Here is a 13691-nt window from a genome sequence, read left to right on the forward strand (position 1 = left end):
CAAAGCGTTTTAAAATTTTTATAAGAATTTCGATTTAATTTATGTTTATAATTAAATAGTTTTAATTAATAAACTTTTTAAACGGAAAATAGAAAAAAATTTATTTCACTATCTGTTTTTTTTTATCTACTAAAAAATATTTCACAAGTGTTTTTTACAACAAGTAATTACTGCTCATTGTTTTCTGCATAAACTATTTTAAAAGACTGTTTGAGTAATCTAATTGAAAATAAGTTTTGTTATAATGTAAATGGCTTAATGCGTAGGTGAAATCACAATTTCTTACACAAAATTCAGATGACATAACGTTTCTTAAGAAGGCAAGCATTTACCTATTCCCGTTGTAGCTGCAATGTTTTCATTATTTTTATTAGTTTATTCAGTATTTAAAAGTACCGATATAATGATTGATTGGACACTTGGTGTATAAAAGTGTATCATGCAGTATACTTAAGGAGTTTCGAACTAAACTGAACTGGTTCTAAAATCTCAAATAAAACGACTAGGAGTCTTCAGTTATTTCATTTTTTAAAACGAAAGTTCACTGCATTGGCTTCAAATTGCTCAATATGCGTCCCTTCTGCTTAAATCACAGACTTTATTGGAGTTTTTTACTAATCCAATCTTGAGTCTTTTAGTTCCTTTGACATAATACACCATCATGTTGAAAGACTACTTTTTTATCAGAAGTATAGTATGATGCAGTTCAAGGTTTCACATTGTCATTCAAAATGCCTATGGTGGCTTTTTTTTTTTGCTATTTACTATTTACCTTTTTTTTTTTTTTATTACCATTTTTGACTGGCTGGGTTCCTCTTAATCCAATCTTTTAAGACTGGAGGAGTTTTTTAGTTTTGACTGGGTTTATACTTCTGTTCAATTGTTCCAGACTTCAAGTACCGGTTTATCATATTGTAAATTGTTGATTTTGCGTCTCCCAACTGTTTAATTGTTTCCCGGGGCATAACCCCAGTCAAGCAAAGATTGGTTACTGCAAAATTCAGTGCATTTTATTATTACAAATTTTTGTTTGCTTTGATGAATGAGGTTTAGATATCCAAGTTTAATTATATCATTTAAGTCATAAATGTCTGAAAAATTCAAAATTACGTTGCCAAAGTCTGGAAACTTGTCAAACATACTGTACTTTGTATGCATTTTAAAAAAAGATCTAAAAAATTTGCATTTATTAAATGTCAAAGTTTACATTTTTAAATTTCATTTATTCATGTTTTCCATTTTCAAACATTACAAAATAAAACCATTGATAAAATATCATATATGTCATTGATAAAATATCATATATGTGATGAAATGCTTTTAAAACAACAAAAAATATCTAAAGTGTTTTTTTAAAACTATGAGGGTTTGTTATTTCCCATAAGTATAACATCTCACAGAAGTTTTTTTAAGTTTACGTTTTTCTTATGTTTTTTAATTATTGCCCTGTCACATGTTACAAATTGTTTATAGTTTTCTTCTGTCTAACGTTCAGTTGAAAAATAATGGTTACATTTAAAAAGCTTTATCTTTTTAAAAAGTAACTCAACTGAACTCATTCAAATCCTCAAGGGGTCTCAAAATATGTTGGAATTACAATAGTTTTTAAATTATAGGAGTTCAATACTAAATAATAAACCTTATGGGCAGAAGAATTTGTTTGATTTGAATGATCTTTTGAATTAAAGAATTTCAAATTATAAGAATTTTTCAAGTCACTCACTAATATTTGTGGTCACTAATATTTGTGGTCTTCGAAGTAATTTTTCCTCTGTTGAGTCCTATCTTTTGCAAAGTTCACCAGACCTACTTGCTCTTTGTGAGAATAATGAGTTCAGCTGTCTCATCTTGTGATCTTAGTGTTGGTTATCTTCCTTTAATTCGTAAAGACTCCAACAGTCACATGTTTGGCCTGGGCATTTATATTCTTAAGAATTCACCCATTTGTAGGGGAACTAGGTTTAAATCCACAGGCAATTTTTTTATGTGCTTTGGTTTAGCACCACTTCACTCTATCGCCTTTCTCTGTGTTCTATATTGCTATCCTTCATCTTAAGACAGCACTCTTTTCGATTTTATTTCTGATCAAATTGACTCATCTTTCCATATATTTATATTAATGGTTCTAGTGTCTGTGACTTTGCAGGTGTTAAGGTCAACAACTTTTGCCTTTCTCAATCTAACTCAGATAACTTTCCAACTTTCTTTCCAGACAATCTAAATCATTAACCTTCTCTACTCTCCAGAAAACAGGCATCTGTTTACTGTTGCTAGAAACCATTGTAAAAAGTTTTTAATTAATGCCAAAGCCTGCTATTCTCAGGTTGCAAAATCTTGTTTTTCATCTCAAAAATTAGGCTTTTGTGACTTCTGGAGAATCTTTAACAGTATCTATAATAATGGCAATTCTGTTATTTCACCCTCTTGTATGGTTCAGCTTTTATCACCTCACCTAAACCTAAAGCTGACAAAGCTGCTATAAAACTTCTCATCAATATCATCTCTTGACTATACTAGTTGCATTCTGCCTGATATAGCTGACAAACAGGTTGATCCATTACTCAATGTTTGTATCACTCCAGCTTCTGTATTTAAAGTGATTTACTGCTTAGACTCCTTTACAGCTTGTGGTCCGGACAATATACCTGTTATAGTCTTGCAGATGTCTTTTCCAGAGCTGTCTTCTATACTTTCAAAAATATTTAACAAGTGCTTATTAGAGTCTTGTTTTCCAGCCTGCTGGAAAGTGGCATCTGTTATTCCTATTTACAAAAATTCTGGAGAGCTATCTGACTCTTCTAATTACTATCCCATTAGACTATCATAAGAAAGGGTCTTTAATTAACAAATGCTTCATCTCTCATCTTTATTCTAATAATTTTCTGATCATCAACATGGATTTCGGTCTTCTCGTTCTACTGCTGATTTGTTAATGGTAATAACCAATAGGTTTTATTGTGCATTAGATAGGTACGGAGAGGCTAAGGCTATTGCTCTTGACATTTCTAAAGCCTTTGATAAAGTTTGGCATGCTGGTCTTCTCCATAAGCTTTCTTCTTATGGTGTATCATCTCTAAGATTATTGAATTCTTCCTTACCAATTGTAGTATAAAAGTTGTCCTTGATGGACAGCACTCTTCTTCGTAACCTGTAACTTGTGTTCCTCAAGGTTCTATCCTTGCCCTATATATTTTTTAATTTACATTAACGATCTTCCATAAATTCTCACACCTAAAGTAGCATTGTTTGCTGATGATACTACCATTTATTCTTGTTTTGATAAGAAGCCAACACTCACTGATTGCTTTGGGGCATTTGAGCTTGAAAAGGATCTCACTTCTGCTACAGTATGGGGCTTTCAGTGACTGGTAAACTTTAATATCAGATAAAACTCATCATTAAACAATCTAGATCTTTCTATATTTATGAACAGTTATGTGCTCGATGAGTCATCTACCCTTTGTTTTTAGGATTGACTCTTACAAATCCATTGCAAAATTAGTATCTGCTAAGGTTGCATCTCTTTATCGTGCTTGCAATTTTCTTACTCCAGATTCTATTCTTTATTTCACTTCTCTATAAATACTATAATTGGGGTACAGCTCTAAGGAGCTAGCATCTTTTGTACTATCTACTAAAATTCATTTTTGTGTTACTTGTCATTCAATTAAGTCTCATCCTTTTACTATAACTGTTCCAAAGTGCTCCAAAAATTCTTATTCGTTTAGTTTTTTCCTTGAACATCAGTTCTTTGGAACTCACTCCCTTCATCTTGTTTTCGTGATTAATTTGCAATCTTTCAGGTCATCTGTTAATTGTTACCTTGCTCTATAAACTTCGTTTTTTCTCTTCCAGTAACTTCCAGCTCTAATAGTGGTTGCTTGCAGCCTTGTTTAATGTGAAGATGTTGAAAAAAAAAAAAAACTTCTCCGCCTTTAAAATGTAATGTCATTACATCCAATGAACTCAAATAGGAGGGAAAGAAAACATCTTTTAATTCAGCCAGTTTTTTTTTACATTTCTAATTATATGCACAGCATCATGGAATAAATAAACTTTTCTGCATTTGAATAAAATGGAAAAGCTATTTAAGCCATTTTGATAACAGTTTGTTATCAAAATGGCTTTAATAACACAGAAAAGTTACTTGCATAAATATCACACAATAACTCTCACAACAAAACCACTATTAAAAGAAAGATTTAAAGCTTCAAATCTTATAACCAATTGCTATCAATTTTTACAAGTGGAGCAGCTTTTATAATGTATTAGTATATTTTCTTCAAAACTGTTTATCATAAAGCAAACAACACTTTTGTAAATTTCACCAAAACTGTTTACACTAATTATAGTTTCACCAGAGCATTCTGCACATTTCTGTAATAATAATTTGTAAAATATTATGCAGATATCTTGTGACATTTTGCCATTTTCAGTAACAATTTTGCAGATTTTACTACATCTTTATTATCAGGACTTTGTTTTATTTAATAAAGAAAGAAATGGAATTTCTTCTAAAAACATTGGATTACATGATGTATGGCACATTAATGAATTACATTGGCAAAGTGGTTTTTTCTAATATTTTATTTTTTCAATTTCTTCAAAAATAGAAAAATCATTTTCTTCTTGATTTTGTAAATAGGCAGGTCAGTTTTCAAACATACTTTTACAAGTTAAGGTACAATTATGATCACTACAAAACCATTAGGTTGATGATTTTGAACAACCCTTGTAAAGTAGTTTTTCATGTAAACTCTCAGATTTAGCATGTTTCTACGAAGATAGGTTAAGCAAAATAAGATTAGGTGAAGTAAGTAATGTATTGGATTAAAAATACAAATTGTGGATTATATTTTATGTGAATAATTATCAAAGTGTTAGACCTGTTTATTTAAACATTTGAATAATACATTGGTATGCAGCTGAAACAGATATTAATGTTTATTTTACACTTGGATTTTTTATCTCATTTTTATACTAACCAAATAGTAAAAGATTTATTGTGATATCAGTTATTTTAACAAGTGTAAATAAAAAAATTTTGAACTCATTTTTTTTTTATCAACTTTTGTTTAAAGATTTAGATCAGTATTCTAGAAAAAAAAGTTTTGATTTTGTTTCAAATTTTTATTACTATATCTTTGCTCATAATATGCTGTTTAAAGCAAGCAATAATATTTAAAATAACTTTATGTTGCATGCAATAATATTTAAAATAACTTTATGTTGTTTGCATAGACATGTACATGCTGTTGCACACCATTCCTGGGAAAGTCTATTTATCAATGATACTCAAGCTTTAAGTAGTTAATTTTTTGAAAGTGGTACTATACTCTAATATTTTAATTCATATATTTACTAAAACTTGCAATGTCATGTTGAACATACTCTGATATCATTCAGAAATAGGATTAAGCATTAGGGTATGTCATAATTTAAAAAAAAGTTCTATGTTTTCAAAAAAAAAAAAAAATGTACAGCCAAAGGAGTGCCTGATTAGTTGTAAGCCATCTGCTCTGGCAAAGATTGCCACATTTTCAGTTGACAAATAGAAGATTTAAGATACCTGATTAATTACAAGTAAGATTGTAATAACTGTAAGATTTCCTATCAATTAGAAATTGAAGGCTCATATATTAAGATTGCCTAAAAGAAGGAATGTTTTATAAATAAGTAGAGGCTTTCTTAGTACATCTCTCAATCTAGGAACTTCTGTTTCTAGCCAATCTTCTCCTACTTGTTTGATATTAGCTGTAAAACAAAATCAATTAAAGATAAGGGTGGTCCAACCATAATGCACAATGTTAATTATGAATCACACCTCAACACCAAGTTTTTTGCCCAACTTAATTTGAAATTTTTTTGTTTCAGTGTTCGTCAAATTCAACTATGGAGAGGTACACATTTAAGCATTGTGTTAAGATTGTTGAAGTCTTTTACAAAAATGGGTGTTCAAAATGCATTTTGTGCACTTGTGATTTTTTTGGTTAGCATAATTGACCAAATGTGTCCTCAATCTGGAGAAATTTGAACAAATTTCAGCTAAACATGTCTCTATGACAACACTTGTGCATGCTCACCCAGTTTGTTCTGCTAAAAACACTGATCTTGTTTGCAATAGTGTGGTAGAAAAGCTGTCAACCTCTAGTAGTTGTCGTTTGAACATCTCAAAAGTATCACTGATTCGAATTTTGAATAAATAAAGTTTTAAATTTACACACTTACAAGGTTCAATTGTCTCAAGAGCTGAAGCCTACTGATCTTTTCAAGTGTCCTCAATACGCCATATGGTTGGTTGAATAGACAGAAGTGAATGGAAACTTCACAAAAAAATCGTCTTTAGCAATTAGGCACACTTTCACCTCAGTGGATTTTTTAACAAGCACAACTACCACATTTGGGCAAATAAACATCCACAAGTGATTGTTGAAAAGCCAATTCATCTACAAAAACTGACCTGGACAATATGTGGTTCCAACAGGATGGTGCCGCTTGCCACACAGCCAACAAAACAATTGCTCTTTTGTGCATAAAATTCAATAACTGTTGCCTCACGTCATGACAATGTTAATTGACTGCCAAAATCATGTAATTTGACACCATTGGACTTCTTTCTTTGGAGATGTACAAAAAAAAAATTCTATTTAGCTAAAAACAAATCAAGACCTAAAGGATGAGATAATTAAACTTCAATAATGTCTCAGGGTCATTGAAAATACAGACTATCAGATAGAGGTATGCCACCGAAGCTGTGGCGAGTATTGGGGAAATATTTTCTTTCACACATTATTGTCATAGATCCTTCTATCATAAAAAATATTTAAAATAAGATAATTCTCTGAAAACTTTTTTATTTGTTTACAATAAACATTGTGCATTTTAGATGGACCACTCTTTATAAAATCATAAAAAAATTCAACAAAAATCAATTAGTTATTGTAGACTTTTAACTCTACTACTAATTGTAAGCAAACACCAAGTACTAAGTAATTGTAATCAATTAATTTAAAAGACAATATAGTTTTTTTTACATTTTTTAAGTTGATTGTTACATTAATTTTTTTTTCAGTTTAATATTGATTAACCCACTTTACGACTAAAGTCATAAATGTGTCAATATTTTTTACATTTTTTAAGTTGAATGTTACATTAATTTTTTTTTCTGTTTAATATTGATTAACCCACTTCAAGCCATAATAAAATGACCCATATTTTCAGGGTTCGGGTAAAATATATACTTTAATTTGGTAAAAATTTGATGTATTTGTATTCATATTGTATTTGATAAAAAAAAATTCTCAAATATTTGTATTTTATTGAAATGTATTTGTAATTCCATAAACTAGGTTAGCTAATGTTTTTTTGGGAAATAACAAGAGGTTTTTTTTTGTTTTTGTCAATTTTAACACTAAAATAAATAAAAAATTTGTTTTTGTAAAATTTATTAGAAGACTTGTTTTCATTCTTTTATTTAACAGACCATTCTATCAGTCTTGTTATGAAAAAATCTTTATTTTTTTTCTTAATCCAATTTACAAATATTTGTGTTTGTATTTGGAAAGTCCTGGTTGCATATATTTGTATTTGAATTTGTATTTGAAATTTTAGTGTTTTATGCAAAGTCTAATTAAAATAGTTATGAAATTGATTTAATTTTTACATGTTTCAATTAAAAGAGAAAAACGAGACATTGCAATTGTTTTAAGAAGACATTGCAAATGCTGTAAGAAAACATTGCAAATGTCTTCTTACAAGAAGTTATTGCAAATGTTGAAATCAGATATTGTAAATGTTGTTTGATAAATAAAAAGTTGTATTTCCTTGAATTGAAGTAAGAGATACAAAATAAGAGTTATTTGCCATGAAAAATACAATTAAATTGTTTTAATAATCAGCTATAAAACCACTATTTTTCTATCATTTTTTGATCTATTTACCTAATTAATAGATTTTTTATTAGATTTTTTTTTATATATAATTTATTCCTTGTTTAAAGGGTATCTTCTTGATGATTTTTTGATTTGTTCTGCAAACCATGACATCCTTTTAAGTTTTTTTGTTTTGTTTTGTTGTATCTTTATTGTATACCACTTATCAAGTTGTTATTTTCATAATGCTATAATCTAGTTATTTACATATAAATTATTTTCAGTAATAAATGAAGAGAAATTGGAAACACATGCTGAGTCAAATTTAAAGACTGACGACAAATTAGAAAAACCAACTTCTGAGAAAACTACTTCAACTCCAACAGAAGCCTCATCAACCGACACAGCTAATGATAATTCTACTCAACCTAAGAAAAAAGAATGTGTTCTTATGTAGTTTTTATATCGTTCATCTTGTGAAGTAAGTTACTGAGGAATCAATTTACTCTTTAAAAACTTTTTGATGAGGATAATAATTTTGGTGCACCATTACACCGTACAGTTGCTACTTCAATGACAGAATTGCTTATCGATTGACAATGACTATAAAACTATTTTTGTTATAGTTATTTTCATACAACGTTTGATGGTTTCAGGATACTGTTATATAGAGTTAACAAATCAAACATCTTTTTAAAAATTTTATAGAATAAAATAAATAGTTTGAGATAAATGCAGTTATTTTGAACATTGCTAGAGACAATAATGAACAACAAAACACTACTGTTACACAGACTGTTTATGAACATCAATTTACTACTGTGACACAGACTGTTAATGAACAATAAAACGTTTTTTTAAGTACAAGTTAACTTCCAACAAGTTTGCAGACAGCTGGTATTCAAGTTGGAAGTTGCTAAAAAAGTTGAGGAAACATAAATGGATTAAAAAAAAAAAAAGGAAAAAGGCAATAAAGAAATCAACAGAAGACTAGAGATGTTATAGAGATAGGAAATAAAATGTTATGATCAAAGTTTATCAATGAAAACTATTTAGAGTTAGCAAATAAAACATCTTTTGAATAATCTTAGTAAAAAATAAATAGTTTGAGATAAATGCAATGTTATGTTAAACAATGCTAGTGACATAAATAATGAACGATAAAATGCTACTGTGACTTGTGATAGTTAAATGGACTTTTAATGAACAATAAAATACTACTGTGACATGAAATATAATTGAACAATAAAAATTTTTTTTTTTAAAAAATCATGTTAACTTCCGACAGGTTTACAGGTAGCTGCTATTTTTATTGGGAGTTACAGAAAAATTAAGGAGAAAAAAAAAATGGTAAAGGGTGAGAAAACAATTAACAAAAGACTATAGATGTTTTTAGATATATAGATAAGGAATAAAATTTTATAACCGAAATTTATCAATGACAACTATTTATTATGCCTTTTTTTTCGTTTATAACTATAGTAATGTTATCAATTGACAATTTCATTAAAAGTGTTGTGAATACATTAATGCAAAAACAAGAGTTATAAACTAGCCATGACTACCTTCTGACATTAAATGAATTACAATTGTCTACATCTTACATCTTCACTTTGCAAAAAGATCTTCTAAACCTTCCAGTCAAGACTTCTCAATACCATCAAGAAGTCAACAAATGAGGTTACTAAACAATTAAAGTATAAACACCCAACGCACGCACGAATTAAATTTTTTTTTGGCTAACTTTTTTTACAAACCATTTAACATCAATTAAGTTACATTTACAATTCTTGTTAAATGCAAAACAGCGCTGTTTGAATCTAAGGTTATGTTTCAACTTTAAGTACAAACAGAGTGCATGAACCTTGAACTTAAATAACATAATTTAAATAACAATATATGTATATATATATATATATATATATATATATATATATATATATATATATATATATATATATATATATATATATATATATATATATATATATATATATATATATATATATATACACACATACGCATACATACGCATACATACATACATACATACATACATACATACATACATACATACATACATACATACATACATACATACATACATACATACATACACACACACACACACACACACTCACATACTTGCATACATGCATACATGCATACATACATATATTTATTTGTATATACATATGCATATATATCTTGTTTTTTTTTTTCAGCATAATCCGTGTTATGATCATCAGGCTATTTCAGGCTACTTGGCCTATTGAAATTGTATAATTCTGGTTGATCTTCCGTATTTACGTAACTAGTATTTAAAAATATATTATAAATTGTAAAGTTAACATTTCTTGTGTTTGGATGTATAACCGTCTTTATTTACTAGATGGATATAGCCTTTATTCGCTAGATATATACACTATAATCCTTCTCTGTTCAAGTTTTACTTCTGTTGTTCTGTTAAGTAAATCTTTTGCCCTGTTATGTAAATCTTCAATATTATTCCAGTGGTTATCTTATCTTAATAAATCTTTCAGTTTTTTTTGTCTCAATGTTGTGGTTAGATTTTGTATTTTTGCTTATTATTTTTTTTTTTTTTACAGTAAATTAAATAAAGTTTTTAAAATGTTTTGAAAATTTTTGCTATTAGTTAAGATGACAATTGTTTCAAATTGTTTTTCGACTTTTTTCTTTTTTCTTTTTTTTTTTACATTTTTTTATAAATCTGAGTTTGTAAATTGAAGTTCGTGGAAATATATTATCAGTTAGAAAAAAAAATTTTTATTTATCTTATATTAGTAGTGAGTAAACGGGTCTATGTCGCATGACACTTAATTTACACTACATATATAGATCAATAAAATTTTTGTTGTTGAATAAAAATAAAAGATTTAAATTATGAATATATATCACTATAATATCAGATAATATCACTATATAAAACATATTCTTTTTGGGTTTTAACAATTTGCTTAAATGAGATTGTCATATTTTCCTAAATTCCGATCTTATTGTCACATGACAGTGAGATCAAAAACCAATTTTTTAAAAGCCGAAAAAAGTGCAAAGCACCGCAAACGGAATCTTTATCAGTAAAATTGCAAAAATTTAATTAAATATAAGTCTTAATAAAGTGGAAAATTCTATTTTGAGCAAAAACAGCTTATGGCAAATCTTATATATAAGCCTAACAACGTATGCTTGTCGTGCTTTCAAACAAGTTCAGTTATAGCGTTAAAAAAGACTCAAAACTTTTAAGAAATCAAAAATACTTTATTGAGAGCATCAATTCATGAGAACATTTAAGTTCTGCAATTTGCGCTGGTTGTTTAGAAATTTTTATTGAGTTTGAAAAAGGGGAAAATAGTAATGATCCACCTTGACAACATATGCTTGCTTCAATACAATTGGATCAGCTAAGGCTATTCTTTTCCGATTCAGAAGACCTCCAGTAGCAACGAAAAAAATTTACTGCCTTGCGAGCCAATATATTTTACATCGACACGTCGGTGTAAAGTCATTGCCACATATCTCAAAACAAAGGAGAAAAAAAATGAACTGATCCAATGATCGGAAACTTACTAAAATAAAAATTCAATACTCATCGTTAATATTTTTACCCTTTTTTAGTTGTTTTTTTTTTTTATAAATAAAATGCCATAAAAATGAAAACTTAAAAAAGAAAATCAATTATGAAAAGGTAAATTACAGTTCGTAAAAAAAACAACGTTGAAACCACAAAATTGCATTTTTGAGATACGTGACTTTTTTTTTTAGGTGCCCCAAGAAGTCCTAACGGTCTTGTCACAGAGCACTGCGAAAGTGCATTTAACCAGGAAGTTCACACCTCCTTCCTTACCGTGACGTGAAAATGTCCAGAGCTCGTTTCAAACCTGGATCTCCCTGCTTATAAAGCAAGCGCTCTAACCACTGCGCCACGGCCGCAGTACGCTAGCAATATGTAACAAAAAAAGCACTTCAAAAGTCTACTTAAACATGCCCTTAAAAGCAGAATTTAGAAAATAATATGGTTATGCTATTATATATAATATATATTATAAATAGTATGGCTATGTACACGCCATTTCTCTAACATTTCAAACTCAAGGCCGCTGCGCGGAGAAACTAAGTTGAGCGCGGTACTTCCAGGGACGTGCTGGGAGTCGAACTCCGAACCTCTCGCTTACAAAGCGAGAGGTTCGCTCTTACCACTACACCACTACCGCATAAATCTTGGTTAAAAAGATATAAATAATTTAATGCTAAAACTCAGAACTTTATGTTGAATTATGAGGTATAGAAATATCAGAAATCTCATTGTAAGTAAACCCCTCACCAAAATTACTTAACTCTTTGTAGACTGATGAACAAAAAAATATTACTCCGTATTTCACTACCGTAAACCGGGGTTACTTTAAATGTTATCGGAACTTTTACTTGCTCTTCCTTCACTATTGACAATATTTGAAATTTAACAAAATGAATATAGGGGCTAAGATTGCCTCTTACATAATTCAAATTCAAAATGTTATTTAAACAAAAGGATTTTGTATAACTTTAATTTAAATAGTCATTCAAAGTTACCCCACAATTGGGTAACTTTAAACGAGTTTTTTTGTAAAAGCAAAACCTATTCAAAAACGCACTGTTTTGTTTTAATATTTAATAAAAACAACAGTCTAGTTTCACATTAACTTATTTTTGCAAAAATAAAATAAAATTATTTCATAACAAACACCCACCGTCAAAGGGGGTTACTTTGGCCAGCGTGGGTAACTTTATTCACACTTCAGTAAAAAGATTATTTAGCTTACAACTCCATTAAATATATATTTTTTCCCACTTTCATACATGCAAATCATAGATTACACTTTAACTTTAATTATTATGTGGGTATTTAATTTTTCAGCTTTTTTTAGGTTGGCACTACTGGCAGTAAAAGTTTTGTTGTTATGGTTACATCAATATTTACCTTCCAAACTTTTCCATGTACACCTAACTAAATACGAATTTAAAAAGCAAGTAAGTACTCTAATTACTTATATATATACAGTTGTTAGACATTATCTAAATTATTACAATAATATGTAATCAATTTTTTTTGTTTATTGCTAAGAATGTTATGGCATAACCTATTCCAGCCTAAGTGGGGTAACTTTCGCCACTTGGAAAGAATCAGAACATGGAAGAAATCTGGCAAAATATTCCAAAAGATATATTCCCTAGACTGCTAAATGAGCTGATTGATGGACTTTATGCAGAAAAAGGAAACAATATTGTTTCGGGATTTAGAAAAACTGGGTTTTATCCACTCTGCAAAGAAAATGTTCTTAAAAGACTTCCACAGAAAGAAGTGGACTCCAGCATCATCAGTGAAACCTTTATTGAACACATTTCTAAGAAAAGAGATGAGTGTAAAAGTAACACAAAAGAGAAGAGGAAGCGAAAGAAATTGAATGCACTACCTGGCAAAAGCATTTGCTATGAAGATTTGTTACTCGAGGAAAACGTCCCTTCAACGAGCAATGGAGGCAAAAGTAAAAAGCCGAGAAAGATTATCTGTGAAGAAGAAATTGACAGTCCTGATAGCATTAGTGATGATGACTCAATTATGTCACTCCACGACATGTCAGATAATTTGAACTTTTCAGAAAGTGAAGATAATACTGGACTTGAAAGACAGGATTTTCCTACAATGAGCTTGGACGAAAAGAAGTGTTTGAAGAAAGGCGATTTTGTAGTGGTGTTGCATGACAAAAACTACTATGCAGGACTCATTGACAAGATGCCTGATGTAAATGAAGAAGGGCCATC

The 13691-nt window shown here is 29.2% G+C and overlaps 1 protein-coding gene across 2 annotated transcripts in view; it reads left to right on the forward strand.

Annotated features, from left to right (window-relative positions):
- Positions 1-10549, forward strand: part of LOC100197829 (uncharacterized) — a 35259-nt gene extending 24710 nt beyond the window's left edge. The window contains exons 3-4 of one of the 2 annotated variants that reach the window (XM_065799971.1): positions 8156-8352; positions 10097-10549. In XM_065799971.1, the coding sequence (XP_065656043.1) occupies positions 8156-8328 (173 nt within the window). In that variant the 3' untranslated portion in view covers positions 8329-8352; positions 10097-10549. The remainder of the gene's footprint in view (positions 1-8155; positions 8353-10096) is intronic. The other variant, XM_065799972.1, reaches the window with a different exon arrangement.
- The last annotated feature ends 3142 nt before the right edge of the window (positions 10550-13691 follow it).

Source organism: Hydra vulgaris, chromosome 06, assembly GCF_038396675.1.
Source record: "Hydra vulgaris chromosome 06, alternate assembly HydraT2T_AEP".
NCBI classification, from domain to species: domain Eukaryota; kingdom Metazoa; phylum Cnidaria; class Hydrozoa; order Anthoathecata; family Hydridae; genus Hydra; species Hydra vulgaris.